Here is a 22,314-nt window from a genome sequence, read left to right as displayed (position 1 = left end):
TCTTTGAAGTCATCGTTGATTTATGTTTTCGTGAGTGTTCACTCTCGAGCAGAAGGCACGGAGACCGAGAAGGAGAAGGACGTGCCTGTCCAGTAGTCGCTTGAGTTGTGTATACGTTTTAAAAAGAACCAACACGACAGCTCATTTGTTTTCTGTCGTTTTGCTCCGCTGCAGAAACTGCTGTGTGAACGCAAGTGGGGCTGCACCGACGCTGTATCGGTGCTATCACGCTCAGCGGCTTTGTACGTGTGAATGCTCCACACAATGTGCTGCGGTGCAAAATATATCGCAATAAAATACATCGGTGCAGCGCCAGAGCAAATGTGTGCCGTGTGAACAGCCGTTTAGACTCAGTGGCGGGCCGTGCATTTCAACCTTATGCCTTCAGTGACGTCAGGCAGCACTTAACTTCAGGAGCATTTAAAACCATCAAGTATGCATTCACAATTAAGAGCAGGAAACTACATTGACAGATATTGTCAAAAATTTAGAATCAGAATCATCTTTATTGGTCTAGTATGTAGAACACACAAGGAATTTGTCTCCGGTATAACACACTGCACTCGTATCATCGTAAACAACAAAATCATTGAACCATTTTAGAGTAACCAGTAGTTTTGTAGTACCATTTTGTGGTGCAAGAAGAGTGACTATGTCAGTGACTGTTTAAGGAGTTAATGGCTAGAGGGAAGAAGCTGTTTAAGTGTCTACTGGATTTGGTGCGCATGGATCTGTAGCGTCTGCCTGAGGGGAGTGGCTGAAAAAGGTGGTGGGCAGGGTGCGGGGGATCCAGGAGGATTTTCCGTGCCCTTGTCTTGATTCTTGCAGTGTGCAAGTCCTCAAGAGTGGGTAGGGCGGTGCCAACGATTTTTTCTGCCGTCCTAACTGTCCGTTGAAGTCGGATTTTGTCCTTTTTTGTGGCGGCCCCAAACCAAACCGTGATGGAAGAACACAGGATTGATTCGATGACTGCCGTGTAGAACTGTCGTAGCACCTCCTGTGGCAGGCCATGCTTCCTCACCAGCCTCAGGAAGTACATCCGCTGCCGGGCCCTTTTCAGGATGGAGATGGTGTTGACTTCCCACTTCATGTCCTGGGAGACTGTGATTCCCAGGAACTTGAAGGTCTCGACGGTTGACACAGGGCAGTTGGATAGTGTGAGGGGCAACTGAGGAGAAGAATGTTTCCTGAAGTCCACGATCATCTCTACAGTCTTGAGCATGTTCAGCCCGAGGTTGTGTCGGCCGCACCACAGCTCCAGCTGCTCCACTTGTTGGCGGTACGCAGACTCGTCGCCGTCTTTGATGAGACCGATTACCGTGGTGTCGTCTGCGAACTTTATGAGTTTGACAGCTGGATCTGTTGAGGTGCAATCGTTTGTGTAGAGAGAGAAGAGCAGTGGCGAGAGGACACATCCCTGTGGGGCTCCAGTGCTGGTGGTGCGTATTGATGATGTTGTTGCTCCCAGTCTCACCTGTTGTGTCCGTCTCGTCAGGAAGCTGAGGATCCACTGGCAGATCGTAGGGGACACACCGAGGTGGAGTAGTTTGGGGGTGAGGAGTTCCGGGATGATGGTGTTGAACGCAGAGCTGAAATCCACAAACAGAATCCTTGCGTATGTCCCTGTGCTGTCGAGGTGCTTGAGGATGTAGTGCAGACCTATGTTGACTGCGTCTTCCACAGACCTGTTTGCCCGGTAGGCAAACTGGAGAGGGTCCATCAGGGGTCCAGTGACGTTCTTTAGGTGGTTCAGCACAAGGCGTTCAAAGGACTTCATGACCACAGACGTCAGGGCGACAGGCCTATAGTCGTTCAGTTCAGATGTTGCCGATTTCTTGGGAACTGGGATGATGGTAGACTGTTTGAAGCAGGATGGGACCTCACACAGCTGCAGGGATTTGTTGAAGATCTGTGTGAAGACCGGAGCCAGCTGGTCAGCGCAGACTTTCAGGCAGGAGGGGGACACTTTGTCGGGCCCCGGAGCTTTCTTGATCTTTTGCTGCTTGAAGAGCCGTCTCACGTCCTGTTCGTGGATCTGTAGTGGAGAAAAAGAGGGTGGGGGGGGGGGCTAGGTAGAGTGGTTTCTGGTAGAGGTGGGTGTGTGTGGGAAATGGGGGTGTCCTTTTCAAATCGGCAGAAAAACATGTTTAGTTCATTAGCAAGACCCTTATTGTTCACTGTTTGGGGGGATGGCATTCTATAGTTAGTGATTGCTTTCAGGCCATTCCATACAGATGCAGAGTCGTTAGCAGAGAACTGGTTTTTCAGCCTCTCTGCATAGCTTCTCTTTGCGATGTTAATTTCCTTTGTCAATTGGTTTCGGGCATGTTTGTACAGTGCCCGATCTCCACTTCTAAATGCGGCCTCTTTCTCTTTCCTGAGTTGCCCGAGTTTGGGAGTAAACCATGGCTTGTTATTGTTGAAGGAGCGGAACGACTTCGTTGGTACACACATGTCCTCACAGAAACTGATGTATGATGTTACAGTGTCTGTGTATTCATCCAGTGTGCCCGTTGAAGTTTCAAAGACGCCCCAATCAGTGCAGTCTAAGCATTCTTGTAGAGCTAGCTTTGCTTCATCTGTCCATTTTTTCACAGTCTTAACAACCGGTTTAACACATTTGAGTTTCTGTCTGTATGTAGGTATTAAGTGGATTAAATTGTGGTCAGAAAGACCCAATGCTGCACGGGCGACCGATCGGTATGCATTTTTGATTGTTGTATAGCAGTGGTCTAGAATGTTGCCTTCTCTGGTGAAACAGTCGATGTGCTGCTTATATCTGGGAAGTTCAAGGTTAAGATGTGCTCTATTAAAATCGCCCAAAATGATCAGGGGTGACTCTGGGTATTTTAGTTCGAGTTTGTTTACTTGTTCGGCTAGCGTTTGTATCGCCGTGTTAGCTTGTGGCGCAATGTAAACACCGACTAGTAAAAAGGAGGTGAACTCACGTGGCGAGTAGAATGGCTTGCAGTTTAAAGACAGCGACTCCAGGTCCGGGCTGCAGTGTGCGTCGAGCTTCGTGACATCAGTGCACCATTCTTCGTTGATATAGAAGCAAATCCCACCACCTTTCGATTTCCCCGATAGCTCCGTGTCGCGGTCGGCTCGGAGAAGGCGGAAGCCGGGTAGATGTAGCGCGGGATCTGGATGGCGGTCACTGAGCCAGGTTTCAGTGAAGCAGAGCGCAGCAGAATGTGCAAATGTTTTGTTGGTCTTTGTGAGGAGAAGAAGTTCATCCATCTTGTTTGGCAGAGATCGTAGATTAGCAAGATGGATCGATGGGAGCGGGGTTCGAAATCCACGCTGCCGGAGCTTGACGAGCACGCCGGCTCGCTTCCCCCTCCTCCGGCGGCGTTTCCATGCTCCGTACAGCGCAGCCGCTCCGCTCGCGATTAGCTCCGAAAAACCTTGTGGATTTTCGTGTGCTGGTGAAAAAAGACCGAGCGTAGACTCCCCAATGCGCAGCAACTTTTCCCTCGTGTAAGTAAGCCGCTCAGGGTCGCCAAAAACAAACGAAAATGACAAAAACAGGGATAATACTAGGGAGCGTGTGACCGAGGCTGCCATACCTGTCGGCGCCTGATGACGTAATTTAACGATTTAAAAAATACTAAATAAAATGCCACCCAAATTACGCTGTGTGTTGATCCTACTGCTGCGGAAGTCTCTCGCTGGTCATGAGTAGGCATCATTGCTGGTGACTACACTCAGTTCGAGGCACAAGACTGGAGACGTTTATTATTTTTCTGTGTGGTCGCAACCACTGAGTCGCTGAACACCCGGCGTGCCTCAGTGCACCGTCACTGCCAGAAGTGAACTGCAGGGAAGCTCCACCCCCTTTATTTATATACACCCATAACACAAAATAGTACCAAACATTAAGCAATAGTGCCAGTGGCATACATCATCACTCAACACCCCCACTCGATGGTCCCACATACACTAACATTGCATTAGTTACCAAACATATAGGGTCTAAACTTTTCAATTTTTGCCCTTGTAGCAGATTTAGTAAACACCTCTGCTACCATAATATCTGTTGGACAATACATCAAAACAATTCTTTTCAGCAAAACATTAGACCTGATGAAATGGTATTTAATGTCCACATGCTTGCTTCTTTGGTGCTACACTGGGTTCTTCGCAAGGTTTATCCTTTCCTGATTGTCCTCGAATATCTTCGTGGATTGTTCAAATCCTGGATGGAAGACTTTCGAAACTTGTGTAAGAATAGTAGCCGCCAGTGCAACATATTCAGCCTCACAAGTTGAAAGTGCAACTCTGTTGTTTCTTTGTCTTCCACGAGACAATAGCACCCCCTTGTGACAGACTAAAGCAATAGCCTGTGGTGCACTCTCCTCTTTATCATTTGCCCAGTCGGCATCGAAGTAGCCTACCGACTCTAATTGTGCGTCACTCTTTTTGTAACACATTGCCTGGTTCTTCTTTCCTTTCAAGTACCTGTACACATGTTTTAATGCTGTCAAGTGCTTTTCTCTTGGATCAGACATATACTGAGATAGTCTACTCACAATCCAGCTCATATCAGGCCTAGTGCAGGTCATGACGTACATGAGGCTGCCCAGCATTGCTCTGCATTTCCTCTGATCGGTTTTGTCCCCTTCTGGAGCCAGGTCACATTTGATTTCACTTGGAGTGGCTCTTGCTTTGTAGTCATGCCAAACTTTTCCAATATTTTCTCAATATATCTGGATTGGTTTAATGTGATTGAGCCCACATTTTGCTTGAAATAAATCCCAATGAAATGAGTGAGGCATCCGAGGTCTTTCAAAACTTAACAAAAAAGTAACTTGGTGTAACAGGTTCAAAAGTAACTTCTAAACTTACTCTTGAGTTTCTCTTTGATCTCGCATAAACACCTCTCAGCCACAATGATCATCGACCCACACGAACAAAATCACTTTTTCTTTGTCAGACATTTTGGTGTGGATACAGTGGTCTGCTTGACTCTGTACAAACTCGTTTGCAAGTAAAAACTCATGAAGCATCATGTTCCAATTTCTCCCAGACTGTTTGAGGCCGTATATGGATTTGTTTAACTGACACACAAGTTGTACACCATCCTTTTGTTTCACACAAAAACCTTCAGGTTGGTCCATGAATAGTTGGCAGTCAATAGGTGCATGTAAGTATGCAGCCTTCACGTCCATTTGGTTTAAGAGCAAGTCATACTGTGCTGCAAGCTGCATCAGTAGTCGTAGTGATGTCAGATTAGCGGTCAACGAAAATTTCTCAGAATAGTCAAGCCCTTCTCTCTGACTGTACCCTTTGGCTACATAGGTCGCTTTAAATGTTTCATTGCCTTTGTCATCCTCCTTTAAAGCATACACCCACCTTCCCCTCACTGTCAGTCTACCCTCCGGTAATGGCACAAGGGTGAAAGTGTCGTTCTCTTTAAAAGAAGTAATCTAATCTATCATAGCCTTTCTCCAATTTTCTGACTTAGACGATGCCATTGCCTTGTAGAATGTTTGTGGCAATCCCACTGTTGCTCTATAGCAGTAATCAATTGTGATCTCATTGCCTTTTACTACACATTCATAATAGTCTAAATATTTTGGTGTCTTCCTTTCTCTACCAGAAGTATGAGGAGTCTCAGTACCATTGGTTGGGTTCGTGTCGCAGTCAGGTTTAAGCTCTGGTTCTGTGTCAGAATCTTTTCCTAAATATTCTGTCTCGAACTGACTTGCTTTAGGCATAGTTACCCAATCTACATAGTGGTTCTCCAGTTGAGTCTTCTCAGTCTGCGTCTTACTCTCAGTCACGGTCTATGTGATGAGGTGGACCTGTCTGTATTTCTGAACCTTGTTTTTCTCTGGAAAATAAATCAAATAAGCAGGTGAATGACGATCAAAACCAACAAAAGATCCCCCTTTTGCCCTTTGGATCTAGCTTTTTCCTGTTTTGCTCATGGACCATGCATTCTGAACCAAACTTTTTCATTTTTGACAAATCTGGCCTTTTTCCTGTGAAAAGGAAATTAGAAGACTCCCCTGTTCTTTCACAGTAACACCTATTCCGTATAACTGCTGCTGTTCTGACTGCATATAGCCATAGCTCTTTGGGTAAGGCTGATTCTATCAGCATACACCTGACCATCTCAAACAAAGTGTGCCGGTTCCTCTCTGCTGTCCCATTTTGATGTGGGGAGTAGGGCGCCGATCTCTCATGTTTTATCACATTATCTTGCAGTAGAGATTGATACTCTTTTGAAACAAACTATGTCCCATTATCCGATCTCATTCGCTTTACTTTACCATATGGTGCTGTGTCTGCCAAGAACTGCTTTGTAGCTTCAACTGCCATGTTTTTGTTCCTGAGAAAGTATACAAAAACAGCTCCAGAAAAGTCATCAGTAAAAGTGATGGCATATTTGTACCCGTCGAATGACTCTGGGTGAATAGGCCCACCTAGATCTGTATGTACCAGCCCTAATGGCTCTTTAGCTCTTACATCACTTTCCCTGTTTCTATTCTGGGTGAATTTCCCTTGAATACAAGTTTCACACTAGTCAGTTCTAGTTTTGTCATTGATTTTCATACCTTCTACATACCTACCTATACCTTACAATGGCCCATTATCTCATGCGTCTAAAGATGCATTGCTTGAGTCCTCACTGCATGCAGATTTTGCTATGACAATGTCAAGATAGTATATTCGGTCCTTTACATTCATCTTGCACATTGTCCCATCTGAAAGAATCATTTTGTTGTTATTTTTCTCAAAGTTGACCTTTGCTCCTTTCGAAGTTGCTGCCTCCACAGAAAGGATACTCTGCAGGTATCCTGTGATGAGGAGAGCATTTGTGAACTTGACACTCACTACTCGTCCACTGCTGTCGGCCAGCTTGATTTGCGCGTTCCCCTTCTTCTCGTCACTTCCGGTGATCCGTCTTCCATCAGCTAGCTGCATGATGTGATCTTCAGGCCAGAAACTCTCATCAAATCGGATGAATGCGGTCTCATCTGTGATTATGTAGGCAGAAGCAGCGCTGTCCACGAGTAGTCCATATTGCTGCGCTCCCTTGGGTCGCCATTCACTCACCCGGAGCAATACTGTTTCCTCTTCTTCCCTCGAAGATTTGGCTTGGTCTCTGCCACGGAAAACTTTTTCTGCATCGTCCATAACTGCAGCCACTTTATTGTTCTTATCAGCATTTGTCGTTCGCTTGTGTGGTTTCTTATCCTTACTCATGCAGTCTCTTGTTTTATGCCCCACTTTCTCACAAATAAAGCATTCTCCATTGAAGACGTATTTCTTGTCTTTTTCTTTGGGCTACGGCTTGAATGACTTGGCAGTCATTACATCATCTGGTCTGGGCCTGCTTCGGTAGCGGAGGGTGCATTCAAAACTTCTCAGCCTAGTCTTGAATTCAGCAAAGGTTAACACTTCCCTCGTTTGAGTCACATGCACAGAAAATGGGTTGTATTCATCCGTGAGTCCTTTCAACACCATAGCCACCAATAGTGCATCGCTTAGATTCTCCTTAGCTCTTTGTAGCACAGCCACTAGCTTCTCGACACATGCTAGATCGTCCGCTTGCTCCTCGCAGTTAGCCATTAGCATATTGGTTAGCTCTGTGTACAGCCCGACAATTCGCGGCTTTTCTTTGGACTCAAAATGGCGTCTCCATATTTCCAGATTTTTCTTACCATCTTCTGGTGCTCCATACAGGATGAGTGTCAATGTTTTATCATCCAAGCAGCCGCACAGTTCAGCATATGCCAGTTCGTTTTTCCACTCGGTTTCTGTTGCGGCCTTGTTAGAAGAATCTATGAGCAAAAATGTATCATGTTTAAAGTTTCATTTATTTGGGCACATCGAAGCGTTTGGGTGCATATCCAGCACCCCCAAATGCCTACACACAAAGGCGCCGGCCACCTGGCCGGAGGGCTGTTGAAGTCCACGATTAGCACGTCAATATAGGTGGGAGAAGGCGAAACTCGGTCACAAAAGGGGAATGAATAATTCGGGAACAGCGGTTGAGCAACAAAAGACGAGTTGAGAACACCCGTCGCGCCCAGACGACATTGACCATCCGCAAAGTCTACAGCATGCTAATTCGATGTAGACCAGCCAGAAAAGGCGCCAATGTACTGGTGGTTCGAGGTTGAAAAACAGGTAACCAATCACTACTGAGGTGCAAATATTGGGGGCAGTGTTTTTCTTGTATTTTGCATATGTTACAATAAAATGTGGAACTCGCGGAGACGGGACTTTGAGTGTGATCGCGGAGCAACAACCGTCGTTCGCTCTCAGAGGTCCGCTCCCGCCGATATTGAAGACAATTTTCCTGTGTGCCGAGTCGTTTCTTTAACTTTGTCCGAGAAAATCTCTGACAGAAACTTGGCGTTGTCGGAAGGATGATGTGCTTGTTCGAACGGATTTGAGCTTTTTTGTTGGACTCTCCGATTTCCTCCGGTGGACGATCCGTGGCTGATCGCGCGTTTTGCGCCTCCGAAGCCAACCAAACCTCGTGGAGACTTTTCAGGAGGAGCCAGCCCCGCACCGGACACCGCGAGGAGCGAGCAAGCGCCATCATCCAACGAACCTGGGTTCAACTCGGCATCGGGACGATTGTCTGGAAAAATAAGGTCAGTCGGCGTGGTGGAGAAGCCGTTGCGTAGTCGGTTATCTCCACTGAATGACGGAATTAGACGAGTTAAGGCCGAAAAGGAGTAGGCTAGCTCGAGTACCGTTTCGTGGTTAGCGGTACGGGGAAGTTAGATTCCCGGGACACAGAGCCCAAGCGCATCTGTGAGAGCATTGGCTCATTTAGATACCGTTTCTCGCTAAGCGTAAACGGTGAGGAAGCTTTGTCTTCCTGCGGAGGCTGACTACCTCGGCGTGTGTTTGCATCTAACGTTGTATGCGTATATTGCGCGTATCGGTTTTGTGTTAGTGCGTGAGTGTGATTGGTAATCACACTATTGTGGTAACGTAACCCATATAAACTCCGGCGCGGACCGTTTTTGTTTTCGGGTAACGACCCAGATCTAGATCGCGATTTTTTCGGGTTGTAAAAAACCTGTAAACGCTTCCAGCTGTTGCTAGGCAACATGGCGACACGGAAGTCGTCGTGTTGTTGGCGATTGAGCCGAACACAGCAGACAACAGCACGTCACGATGTAGAAGCAATCATTGAAAACACGCGATTAGCTGAAATTGACTACAGAGGGTCAACGCGATTCGTGAAAAAGTGGAAAAAGAAATACGGATTCTCGGGAGACGTTAATGATTGCGATGAATTGGAAACGGTGTTGGGCAAATTATCGCTGAAAGACAAAGAAAAGCGGAAAAATAATGAACACGGAAAACAATGGTATAAGTGTAAAATACTCATTGAAAGGGCCAGACGAATACGGGCGAAAAATGCGAAAGACAGGCGTGATAGGCTGGATGAGGATTTAATTGCAGCGGCTGCTGCCACGCGACCCTCAGCCGCTCCAGCGTCCGCCGTTTCGGGAGAGCTGTACCCGGCCCTCCCCCCGCAGCCGCAAACTATGAGAGAAAATAATCCGGTACCCCCTCCGTCCTGGGGAACGAACCAAACTCTCTTAATACCTCCCGATCAAACTACTAGACATGATTGGAGTAAAGATAATCCTGTACAAGTTTACCCCATGGTTGAGATGCCGGGGGCTGGGGGGGAGGGATCGATACACCTCTACCGGCCATGGACGCCGGCCGAATTTCGAGACATCGCCGCGTCCCTTCCAAAACCAAAAGACGACCCGGACGAGTTCGTAAGAGAACTATCCGATTTAGTCCACAGCCACAGGCTTAACGCGAGTGAACTTTTGAAATTGCTCTCATTAACTACCAGTTCTAAGTTTGGCGCAGTTGTGGGCAACTTTAATGGTAAAAAAGCTGCGGGAGGTTATCTGTGTTATGATGAACTCACACAGGTAGGGGGGCCCCTTGACCAAATTATGGAACGTTGCGCCAAGGCATACCAGCGGACGCAAAACCCCAAAGAAATTGCCACATGCATACAAAAGGCTGACGAAACTACGGACGATTTCTTCCATCGTCTGCGAACAGTGTTCAAAATACACGGCGGTATCCCTGAGACACAGTCAGACTTGTTCAATTCGCATTTAAAACAGCATTTGCTAAACCAAGCACATCCTGATGTTACCCACTATGTTAAAAGACATAATTTGAATTGGCCAACATGTCCGATCGATGAGGTTTTGAATTACGCACGGAATTACGAACGGCTCGAGAACAAGAAAGGGAAGAATGAGAGTCACGTGACCAATATTTATTACGCCGCAAAAAACCCAAACGCACACAGGAAAACCCTGGGTCCTCCTTATAAAGGTAATAAACAAATACGGTCGTTTGCTCGCTTCAATTTAGCCCCTAGGGACCAAAAACGTTTTGTTGAAGGCAGATGTTTTCTTTGTGGGCAAAAGGGTCACATGGTGAAAGAATGTAGACAACAGCGGAAGGACAGGCGTACGCGGGAGCGTGATAGTAGCACGGGGACCTCCTCATCAGATGAGGAGGATTTACAAACAATACGGAATAAAAAAGAGGAGGTAGCTATGACAGCGATAAAGGCCTCTGCGCCTTTGTTTGAATCGCCCGCCTCAAGTGAGGACGAGGGTGACATGTTAGCCGGTAGCAACCATGTTTTCGACACAGAGAACTACCTGCTGAGATGTCAAACCTCGTCCATAACTAAACCGGAAATGACGTTGTTGGTCGAAGGAATCCCGACAGTCTTCCTTGTTGACACAGGTGCCGATATCACTGTTCTCGGTCGTTGGGATCGCGATACTGTAAAGCCAAGTGATGGCAAAATTCACATGAAAGGAGCACATGGCTCCGTGCAGCCCCTGACGTTATCGCAAACAGTAACCATTACTTCCCCCACAGACCCAAATCGGAAGGCACTCGTCGAAACCGCGCTAAATTCTCGCTGTCCACATAATTTATTGGGACGGGATGCTCAAACGCAACTCGAGATTTACACCATCGTAAATCACAAGGGCCAGGTTGAAGCCCGCATGGGGAATAGTCAAGATGATGCTCGCTATTTTTGGACACTCGATTTACCGAACGATGACGTAACTCGGAGTTCCGAATGTCTAGTTCGATTGGCAGGTACCAAATTAAAGCCAGGAGGTAACATGCAAACGGCGAACAACCTGCACGTGACTATAAGACGTAAGCAGACACCAGGACCAGACCCTGACTACACTAAAGTTTTTCTGAGCCTGCACCCCCAGGGTATTGTTGTTGAGCACGTGTATTGGAAAGATCAGTGGTGTTTCGCCACAGCGCGGGTAGGAAGGGCGGTCAAGCCCCTCCTCTCACAAGGGCAACACATTTTCATACCGCTCGGCAAACCAGAGCAATGTGAGTGGAAAAACATGAATAACCTTGCGAGCTCCGTTCCAAACCACCTGTGGAGCCCCTCCCCCGCCAATCCGGGGTGCGAGGAAACACAGGATGGCTGGGTGCGTCAATACATCAATTGGGAAGTGATGACTACTCCGACCGTTCATTTCAGTTGACAAATTACAGTAACACGTGACGTACTAGCAATAGAGGCACAGGACACAACACGGGATGATTTGAAATTAAGACAAATTTTTGCACCTCCCACAGAAAGAAAATATTGGACAAATAAGGGAGCGTCGAGTGTGCCGCGAGGTTGACACATGGCTTGGCACATGTGTCAACAGGGGGGATGATAGCGATGATAGCACAGGTGCACCAATATTATTATACACATAGGATTATGCAGTTTTCAACCCCCAATTTTTTTTGTATACATTGTGTAATCTGCTTGAACAAAACATAAGGGAAACGATACTGTCTTGTCATTGTTTATGTGTTTTCAAAATGGGTTGAACTGTCTTCGAGCGCTCGCGATGATTCGGGAACCGTCGTGAAAGCATTGGGCGAATTGTTGGACACTGATTTGAAGCAACACTGCGTACCACCCGCAATCGACTGGATTTGTGGAGTGCACTAACGGAACTGTCAAAGCCAGGCTCATTGAGACAATGAGAGAGACTAAAACACAATTTGATCAGAAAGAGATGCATAGGCACAATGACTTGCCAGGGTGTTCTGCTCCACAGACTCGCCAGGTCCGGAGTGGTGATCAGAACTTCCTCAAGGTGCTGAAAAGACTTCTCTGGGACAGTGAACGCTGGAATGGCCTCTCTCAAGTGATTGCAGCAACAAAAACTGCGGTCAAGATCGAATCACGCCACGTCTGGATCCACCAGTCGCGGGGCAAGCTCCTTCGGTTTGAGGTTAAGGGGCCTAGCGACGCCAGTCCCAAGAAGGAGAATCAGCACCTAAGTCCAAGTGCGCTGATCTTGCGTGCCGCCGAAAGACCACAGTGGGAGAGAGGGTTTTCCGTGGTAAACACACCCCTCTCAAGGAAGAGCACAGAAAGGGCAGTCAAGCGTTGCCTATGCATCATCAGCATCATCGGCACCGGTGTCATCCTCATGGGCCTAAGAGAAGTCACGGTGGGCACACAGGCCCACGAAAGGAGTGACTAGTCTCATGGGATTCGATGTCGGGAGGCAGGAGACAATTGTTGGTATATTTTTCTCTTCCTGTTTTCCTGTCGCTTGTGCGATCCCGCTGGTCAGAGGTTGTGCTGCCAAATTCACGGATGCTATCAAAGTGAAGTGGCGGCTCAGCTGACTGTGGCCATGTCGGAGTACCAACAGGTGCACACGGAGTCTGACGAAGACTATTTTAACACTGGCTTTGGTGATTGATTTACTGGAACCTTACGTAAGCCCGTATGACGACTTCACAGAAAAGCATTGCAGATGTGAGTGTTTGATGTTCTTGGGTTGGCTTACTTTGTATATAGTAGTTAGTTAGTAGTTAGTTTTGTTGGTTTTAATTTTCATTTAATGATTGTTAGATTAGATTTTGATCTTCATTTAATGTGTAGCCATTGCCCGGGAAGGGTTTTCTGTCCTGATCTTGTTACACCACCTTCCCCTCAGGACAGTTTTTCTTCCCACCCGTGCAATTGCATATCAATGTCACCTGGGCGTTTGACGAAACTTTAATTATGATACAGAGGTGGGAATGTTAGAAGAATCTATGAGCAAAAATGTATCATGTTTAAAGTTTCATTTATTTGGGCACATCGAAGCGTTTGGGTGCATATCCAGCACCCCCAAATGCCTACACACAAAGGCGCCGGCCACCTGGCCGGAGGGCTGTTGAAGTCCACGATTAGCACGTCAATATAGGTGGGAGAAGGCGAAACTCGGTCACAAAAGGGTAATGAATAATTCGGGAACAGCGGTTGAGCAACAAAAGACGAGTTGAGAACACCCGTCGCGCCCAGACGACATTGACCATCCGCAAAGTCTACAGCATGCTAATTCGATGTAGACCAGCCAGAAAAGGCGCCAATGTACTGGTGGTTCGAGGTTGAAAAACAGGTAACCAATCACTACTGAGGTGCAAATATTGGGGGCAGTGTTTTTCTTGTATTTTGCATATGTTACAATAAAATGTGGAACTCGCGGAGACGGGACTTTGAGTGTGATCGCGGAGCAACAACCGTCGTTCGCTCTCAGAGGTCCGCTCCCGCCGATATTGAAGACAATTTTCCTGTGTGCTGAGTCGTTTCTTTAACTTTGTCCGAGAAAATCTCTGACAGGCCTGTTCGCTGGATCCCGCAGCTACATCACACCTGAGGATAGCATCTTTTAGCCCGATGGTTTTCAAGTATGCTAGGAACCTTGCCTCCCAGATGTGATAGCGGGCCTCATCTCTGTCAAATCATGGCGGTAATCCTCTCCCATGGAGCGCTGCTGTGCCTGGAACCCACCTGGGCCCATAACCTGTTGATCCTACTGCTGCGGAAGTCTCTCGCTGGTCATGTGTAGGCATCATTGCTGGTGACTACACTCGATTCGAGGCACAAGACTGGAGACGTTTCTTATTTTTCTGTGTGGTCGCTACCACTGAGCCGCTGAACACACAACGTGCCTCAGTGCAGCGTCACTGCCAGAAGCGAACTGCAGGGAAACTCCACCCTCTTTATTTATATACACCCCATAACATGGTATCCCTCCACACAAAATAGTACCAAACATTAAGCAATAGTGCCAGTGGCATACATCGTCACTCAACTAGTGATGGGAATTACGGCTCCTTTTAGAGAGCCGGCTCTTTTGGATCGGCTCCCAAATGGCTCCTTAGTTTTTTTGTTGCTTAAATTAATTTAATACCAAAAATAACGTAATATTATGTGTAAAATGGAGTACTAATGCAAAAAATAGACATTATATCAAATATTTATTATTTATATGGCTTTATTTATATTCTTCTGAACATACTCAACATGGAGTGCTACAAAAATAAAAATAAAGTACAAAGACCCATCTCAAAACAAGGTCGTCAAAAAGTTCCAATCTCTGAATGTGTATATTTATAAGCTTTTAACTATTTACAGTAAAACAACATAAGTAAGCTTTGAATACCACACAACAAATTATAAATTAAAATTTGTAAAACAAAAAGAAAAAAAGCAGCATTCAGGTAAAGGTTTTAGCTTGTCTTTAGCGAAGATTGGCATGAAGAAAAACCAAGTGCCTCAGCTTTGAGGGGTTGATCCTGTTTCTCATCTCTGTTAATATTTGCCCTGTTTTGGAGAAGATTCTCTCTGAGGGGACAGATGTTGCGACAACACACAGCCAACACAAAATGGATGAAAATCCCTTGCAATCATTTTACCCAGTTCCTCGTCAATTGTGTTCTGTTTTGCTGGTTTTATAGCTTTTTGCATAAAGTGGCTCATAGAGCTCTGGGTTGTACATCTAGGCAGTTGTGACTTTGCAGCAGCAGCAACAGTTGCAGACACACTAGCACCTTCATTAATAGCTGGTTCCCTTGCTTGTCTTTTCTCTTCAAATTGTACTGATGGGTGGACATTTCTGATGTGCCTGTGCAGGTTATTTGTGGAGCCTGATCTATGGGATATTTTAACCTTGCACAGTCTACACGCTGCCTTTGAACTATCAATTAAATTGAAATGAGTCCATATTTCACTGCGTTTCCTATCCATTTTCTCACCTTTCCACTTTCCACCGTGTTGTTCTTTTTCAGAAACGAGGTCTCTCGTCTCCTCGTCTGTCTTGTTCGCGTGCTGCTCAGCGTGCTGCTGTGCGTCTCTTCTCTAACCCCTCCCCCTTCTCTAAACTGCAGCGCGCGTGTGTGTGTGTGTGTTACCCTCCCCTTCCGGCTCCCAATGAGGGGGGAGCCGGCTCCCATCGTTCACTTCAAAGAGCCGGCTGTGGGAGCCGGCTCGTTCGCGAACGACACATCACTACAATCAACACTGTGTGATCATAAACAAGTCTGCCCAATAAATTGCACAATGTTGCAGTTTCATATAAGACACCAACCACACAATAACAAAACAAACTATTCTTTGAAAATAAAATTAACAGATCCTTTGCATTTTGAGTATAGGCTATACAACACTCAAAATGTTGAGCAGCTGAAATTGAACGAATTTTAGTGCACGAAGCTGACTACAATGCGCTATTATAAATTGCAGGTGAGCTGATTTATTTGATACATTTTTGTATCTTTGTCATTTTATTTTGTGACCATTAATACTAATGAAATAAAATAACAAGAATATAAAATAAAATTAATTTACTCACCAATGTAGTACCTGTTCACTGAGCTGCAGATCTAAGTGAGTGTCCCCAAACGTTTTTAAACGCACCGTAGCTTATAAGTGCCCAGTCGTGCTCTGATGTTTCCTTGCTGCCTTGGTAAAACAACTTAAATTGGTAAATCCAGTGGAAAGTCCATCTTGAAAATTGTGTGGAAAGTATTCCTGCAACCAGATCAACGTCTTCTCCTTCGGCCATTTTGGGTCAAAATGCAGCAACAGCTCACTCTAGCAAGCCAATCACCAAACGCGCACGTCCAGTGTCAACGTAAACCCTTCTAGCTGTTCCTGGTACGCAGACTTGTGATCTGTTTGGCTATTGCAAGCTGACTGTGCCGGTTCATTTACAGCGCACAGGTGCCTGCTCTGTTTAATCTGAAGGCCTCGAGTAAGATTAGTTTACCTGGCAACACAAGCTATCTGAAGTATGATTGGTTAAAAACTCTACCGTAATAAATAAGTTATTTACTAATTGGAAATAATATGACGTAAAGAATACAGAGAATAATTTTGTTGACATATTTATGAAAATAAAATAACAAATTAAATTTATGTTATTCTCAGAAAAGTAAATTAATTAAATTTGAATGTTAAAGGCCGGCGGCCCGGTAGTCCAGTGGTTAGCACGTCGGCTTCACAGTGCAGAGGTACCGGGTTCGATTCAAGCTCCGGCCTCCCTGTGTGGAGTTTGCATGTTCTCCCCGGGCCTGCGTGGGTTTTCTCCGGGTGCTCCGGTTTCCTCCCACATTCCAAAAACATGCATGGCAGGCTGATTGGACGCTCTAAATTGTCCCTAGGTGTGATTGTGAGCATGGATGGTTGTTCGTCTCTGTGTGCCCTGCGATTGGCTGGCAACTGATCCAGCGTGTCCCCCGCCTACTGCCCGAAGACGGCTGGGCTATGCTCCAGCACCCCCCGCGACCCTCGTGAGGATTAAGCGGTTCAGAAAATGGATGGATGGATGGATGTTTAAGGCCAACAGAGAAGGCCTTGCTGGCCCTGACGGTACGCCACTGCTTAGACTTTTGTAGTGAAGGCTGCCTTTTTTTAACAAATGTAGCACTGTCACTTTAAGAGCATGCTTGACAAAAACATGCGGGAACATTATAGCACGAGCGAGAATTAGACCAGGAAGTTAGGGGAGGAGGAAGAATAGTCACTGAACTGTATATGTCGCTCGTCCCCACTTGATACACCCATGATCGTCGTAACCCTGGCGATATTCAGAGCAAAATATCGTGGTTTGGAGTTTGAAATCTGCCGCTAGTGAGTCGTGTGAACAGCTGTATACCGTAAGTGTTTGCAATGTTACAAGATGTTAGTATGTTTTTTTTTTTTACTGTGAAATGATATGAACTGTGTATCTGTTCTTTAGAGGGGAGATCATTTGTGTTTTTCCAAGTGTTTTGTATGCACCCAACATGCCGGAAAGTGTCGAGTAAGTGTGTCCTCTCATCACATTGGACTGTAATGATTAGTCGGCCTACACTTTTAAGTTTCATGGATAGTTGTGGCTTGGAAATAATGTATTTTTATTTCTCTTTCCTTATCAAGCAAGCCACTGCTGTTGTTTATTATGGTATGATTGTCTTTAATCTATTAGATAATTTTCTTTGATCTCTTAGATCCCTTTTCAAACTCTTTCAAATTTCAATTTACATCTCAGTCTTTCCTCTTAATGCTGTACAATTTTTTATTGTTCAGTCGGGAATAAAGACCACATAAAAATTATTTGGTGTTCAGTCCAGTCTTTCCAGGGACCCAGCTACACAAATTTTGTGTCAGAAGTGGGATTCCCTGTTAAATTCTGAGATGGTAGTGGATATTGTCAGTTTGAGTATAATAGACAACAGTAGTGGCGAGAAGCGAGGCAGTCCTGATGCCAGAGTGCGGAGTGTCGACGGAGTGAGGCCTTCGTGCTGTGGTTCGTGTGGCTGAATGTGGAGCAGCCTAGCATCGACATGCATCACTGGATGTGAGCAAGTCTTCAAAGCTACCAGAAGAGAAATGGAGTTACTTTTTGTGACTGTTGCACTTTTCTGCATAAAATACATTGGAACGGAGACCTGAAAGTGTCAGAGGACGACGAGCCAAGATCAATTGTTTACTGTCGACGAGTTTATCGAGGAAGTGGAACCAGAAATAGAATGAGAGGTCAACAGGAGGAAGACCAAGTAGACTTAATTCTTTCACTGTGAAAAGTTTCAGATGAGGTTAAATTTTGCATGCGAGGGCAACCTAAGAAGCCCAGTGATGTGTTTTCATGATTGCGTAAAGCCTTTCGAGAAAAACGTACTGTACTGAACTTCTACACGCTTTCTATGCTCGCAGACAATTTGATGGAGAAGGATTGCACGAATTTTCACAGCTCTCCCACAACTGCTCAATTCTGTCCTCCAGCAGTCTCCTCCTATGGTAGCTAATGTTCAGTTAGCTCTTAGAGATCACTTACCGGTAGTTGAGGGAGTACGAGACTCCACCTTGAGACGTGAATTGTGTAGGCTGCTCAGAGAGAGACCGGAAAGTATTCTATTTGAAGTGAGAAATGAGGCAATGATGTGGGTCCTCGAAGATCAACCACGCCACACTAGCGTTGCAAAGAACAGAAACCAAGTTAGTGATCACAAGGATATGACTTTAGAGAAAAGAGACATGACCACTGAAGTCCAAACAGACTTGACTGTGACCCTACAGGAAGTAGTTAAAATAATCGCCCAACATGGAAAGGCTATTAATGAGTTGACAGAGACAGTCCGTGGACTCACCATGACAAATGACAGACCCAAAGTTCAACCCAAGTACACGAGTGACGGCCAACCAATTTGTCTGCGGCGTGAAGGAGTTGGACATATGGCTAGACAGTGCCCGGTGACACGGAAACCCTCATGTCAACGTCCTACTGTGCCCGACTCACCGATCCAGGGGAAAAGGGAACCCCCCACTCTTGTGAGCCGGACAGTGAGGGGTTGGAGTGAAGGCTCAGGTAGTATGTTGACGAGAGAACGTTTTATAGAGAGGGCTGTAGGCAAGTGCCCTGAGGTAGAGATACAGATAGGTGGAGTCCCTTTGCGATGCATACTTGACTCCGGAAGCAATGTAAGCACCCTCACAGAAACTTTTTTCAGAAATCGTCTTAATGGAACAGATGAGGATATGCACTGTACTGCTAAATGGCTTAAACTCACCGCAGCAAATAACTTGCCTCTACCATATTTAGGTTATGTTGAATTGGATGTGCAGGCAATGGGAATCGTGATCACTGGGTGTGGATTCCTAATAATCCAGGATAACACAGATGAGGCCAGCCAATCTCTTCAAGGAATAATTGGAATGAACATTACCAGCCAACAGTTGGCATTGGCACAGGTTGACACCACTTTGGGAGGGAAATTGGATTTTGCCTGGAAAGAGGCTTTCCAGCGGGTGGAAGAAACAGTTGGTAGAGAAGGTTTCAGCTGCTCGTGTCATAAGAAAAAACAAAGTAAGAGTACAGTCTTTTTCTGTTGCAATAGTCTACGCAAGGGGCCTAAAGGGGTCGTCCAATGATGAAGCTGTGAAAGATAATAGCCCCACGCTGCCTGGCTATTCTAAGGAAGTACTTCTAGGATTTCAGGCTGCTGATCCGACTCTAAAGTGGTGCAAGGCTTTTGGAGCCATCAGCGAAAACCATCGTATCAAGAAAGAATGAGTCTTTCAAAACCAGTGAGCGTCTGCTCAAGCAGTGGCCATGTATCAGGGAGAGGTACTCTTGTACCGAGTGATTAACGATGCACACCAGGGAGAATGCTACCAGTTGTTACTACCCGCCTGTCTCAAAGACAAAGTTCTCACAAGTGTCCATGACCTGATGGGACATCAGGGTATAGAGCGAACATTAGGTCTGCTGCGGCAAAGGTGTTTCTGGGGAGGCGTGCATGAAGAAATTGAGCAGTGGTTCAAGAAGTGCCAAAGGTGGGTTTTGACCAAAATGCTACAACCAAAGATTCGGGCCCCTCAAACTAAATTTTTGGCGACTCGTCCACTTGAGGTCGTTGGAGGACTGACAAAGAGGGTGCATAGGTCCAACCTCCGTCCGTGTGTCGGACCAGCACCGGTACAGAGAAGTCCTCGCCAGACCTCCTTTTTCCACAGCAACGGCAAATTTAGGCCAGTATCATCCAATTAAAATGGCTCCTGCTGCCAACTGCAGCCCTGAACAGGACATCACCAGTGGAAAATCGATGGATGGATTAAACAAGCAAGAATATCTTGTTTTATCTGCAAGCTAGATACATCATTAAAAGAGCCACACCTGGCTCGCGAGCCATGGGAGACGGAATTCCAATTAGTGATGTGTCGTTGCCGGGTCTTAGAGTGAACGATGGGAGCCGGGAGCCGGAAGGGGAGGGTTACACAAACACACGCACATGCACACGCTGCAGTTTAGAGAAGGGGGAGGGGTTAGAGAAGAGACACACACAGCAGCACACTGAGCAGCACGCGAACAAGACAGACGAGACGAGAGAGCTAGTTAGTGGAAAAAAACAGAAAGCGGAAAGGTGAGAAAATGGATAGGAAACGCAGTGAAATATGGACTCATTTGAATTTAATTGATAGTTCAAAGGCAGCGTGTAGACTGTGCAAGGTTAAAATATCCCATAGATCAGGCTCAACAAATAACCTACACAGGCACATCAGAAAAGTCCACCCATCAGTTCAATCAATTTGAAGAGAAAAGTCAAGCAAGGGAACCAGCTATTAATGAAGGTGCTAGTGTGTCTGCAACTGTTGCTGCTGCTGCAATGTCACAACTGCCTAGATGTACAACCCAGAGCTCGATGAGCCACTTTATGCAAAAAGCTATAAAACCAGCAAAACAGAACACAATTGACGAGAAACTGTAAATTTCCCCAGTGTGGGACAAATAAAGGATATCTTATATCTTATAAAATGATTGCAATGGATTTTCAGCAATTTTGTGACGGCTGTGTGTTGTAGCAACATCTGTCCCCTCAGAGAGAATCTTCTCCAAAACAGGGCAAATATTAGCAGAGAGGAGAAACGGGATCAACCCCTCAAAGCTGAGGCACTTGTTTTTTCTTCATGCCAATCTTTGCTAAAGACAAGCTAAAACCTTTAGCTGGATGCTGTTTTTTCTTTTTGTTTTACAAATTTTAATTTATAATTTGTTGTGTGGCATTCAATGCTTACTTATGTTGTTTTACTGTAAATAGTTAAAAGCTTATAAATATACACACTCAGAGATTGGAACTTTTTGACGACCTTGTTTTGAGATGGGTCTTTGATTGAGCCACATTTTGCTTGAAATCCATCCCAATGAAATGAGTGAGGCATCCGAGGTCTTTCAAAACTTTGGAAAAAAGTAACTTCGTGTAACAGGTTCAAAAGTAACTTCTAAACTTACTCTTGAGTTTCTCTTTGATCTCGCATAAACACCTCTCATTGCTGGCAGCCACAATGATATCATCGACCCTCCATCCATCCATTATCTACCGCTTATCCGGGGCCGGGTCGCGGGGGCAACAGCTTTAGCAGGGAAGCCCAGACTTCCCTCTCCCTAGCTACTTCTTCCAGCTCTCCCCGGGGGATCCCGAGTCGTTCCCAGGCAAGCTGGGTGACATAGTCTCTCCAGCGTGTCCTGGGTCTTCCCCGGGGTCTCCTCCCGGTGGGACATGCCCGGAACACCTCACCAGGGAGGCGCTTAGGAGGCATCCGAATCAGATGCCAAGCCACCTCATCTGGCTCCTCTCGATGTGGAGGAGAAGCGGCTCGACTCTGAGCCCCTCCCGGATGACCGAGCTTCTCACCTTATCTCTAAGGGAGAGCCCGGACACCCTGCGGAGAAAACTCATTTCAGCCGCTTGTATCCGGGATCTCGTTCTTTCGGTCACGACCCATAACTCGTGACCATAGGTGAAGGTTGGGACGTAGATTGACCGGTAAATTGAGAGCTTCGCCCTTTGGCTCAGCTCCTTCTTCACCACGACAGACCGATACAACGTCCGCATCACAGCAGACGCTGCACCAATCCGCCTGTCGATCTTTCGCTCCCTCCTGCCCTCACTCGTGAACAAGACCCCAAGATACTTAAACTCCTCCACTTGGGGCAAGATCTCCCCCCCGACCCGGAGGGGGCACTCCACCCTTTTCCGACTGAGGACCATGGTTTCAGATTTGGAGGTGCTGATTTTCATCCCAACCGCTTCACACTCGGCTGCGAAACGCTCCAGTGAGAGTTGGAGAGTCCCGTTTGAAGGAGCCAACAGCACCACATCATCTGCAAAAAGCAGGGATGTAATACTGAGGCCCCCAAAACGGACCCCCTCAACGCTTCGGCTGCGCCTAGAAATTCTGTCCATAAAGGTTATGAACAGAATCGGCGACAAAGGGCAGCCTTGGCGGAGTCCTACCCCCACTGGAAACGATTCCGACTTACTGCCGGCAATGCGAACCAAACTCTGACATTGGTGGTATAGTGACCGAACAGCCCGTATCAGGGGGTTCGGTACCCTATACCCACAAAGCACCCCCCACAGAACTCCCCGAGGGACACGGTCAAACGCCTTCTCCAAGTCCACAAAACACATGTAGACTGGTTGGGC

The 22,314-nt window shown here is 46.3% G+C and overlaps 2 protein-coding genes across 4 annotated transcripts in view; both read left to right on the top strand.

Moving 5' to 3' along the window:
- The first annotated feature begins 10,473 nt into the window (after window positions 1-10,473).
- Window positions 10,474-22,314, top strand: part of LOC127607133 (uncharacterized) — a 63,747-nt gene continuing 51,906 nt past the window's right edge. Inside the window, exons 1-2 of one of the 3 annotated variants that reach the window (XM_052075242.1) lie at window positions 10,474-12,899; window positions 12,932-13,095. In XM_052075242.1, coding sequence (XP_051931202.1) covers window positions 10,575-11,549 — 975 coding nt within the window. In that variant the 5' untranslated portion in view covers window positions 10,474-10,574 and the 3' untranslated portion in view covers window positions 11,550-12,899; window positions 12,932-13,095. Of the gene's footprint in view, window positions 12,904-12,931; window positions 13,096-22,314 lie in introns of all 3 variants that reach the window. The other 2 variants (XM_052075243.1, XM_052075244.1) reach the window with 2 other exon arrangements.
- LOC127607116 (uncharacterized) lies at window positions 16,871-19,949 on the top strand. Its single transcript, XM_052075215.1, has 2 exons — window positions 16,871-16,985; window positions 17,221-19,949. The coding sequence occupies exon 2, from the start codon at window positions 18,125-18,127 to the stop codon at window positions 19,256-19,258; it is 1,134 nt and encodes a 377-aa protein (XP_051931175.1). The 5' UTR covers window positions 16,871-16,985; window positions 17,221-18,124; the 3' UTR covers window positions 19,259-19,949.

The sequence above is a fragment of the Hippocampus zosterae genome, chromosome 9 (assembly GCF_025434085.1).
Source record: "Hippocampus zosterae strain Florida chromosome 9, ASM2543408v3, whole genome shotgun sequence".
Classification (NCBI taxonomy): Eukaryota; Metazoa; Chordata; class Actinopteri; order Syngnathiformes; family Syngnathidae; genus Hippocampus; species Hippocampus zosterae.
The sequence above is the reverse complement of the archived record's forward strand: the minus strand, read 5'-3'. Positions and strand labels throughout refer to the sequence as shown.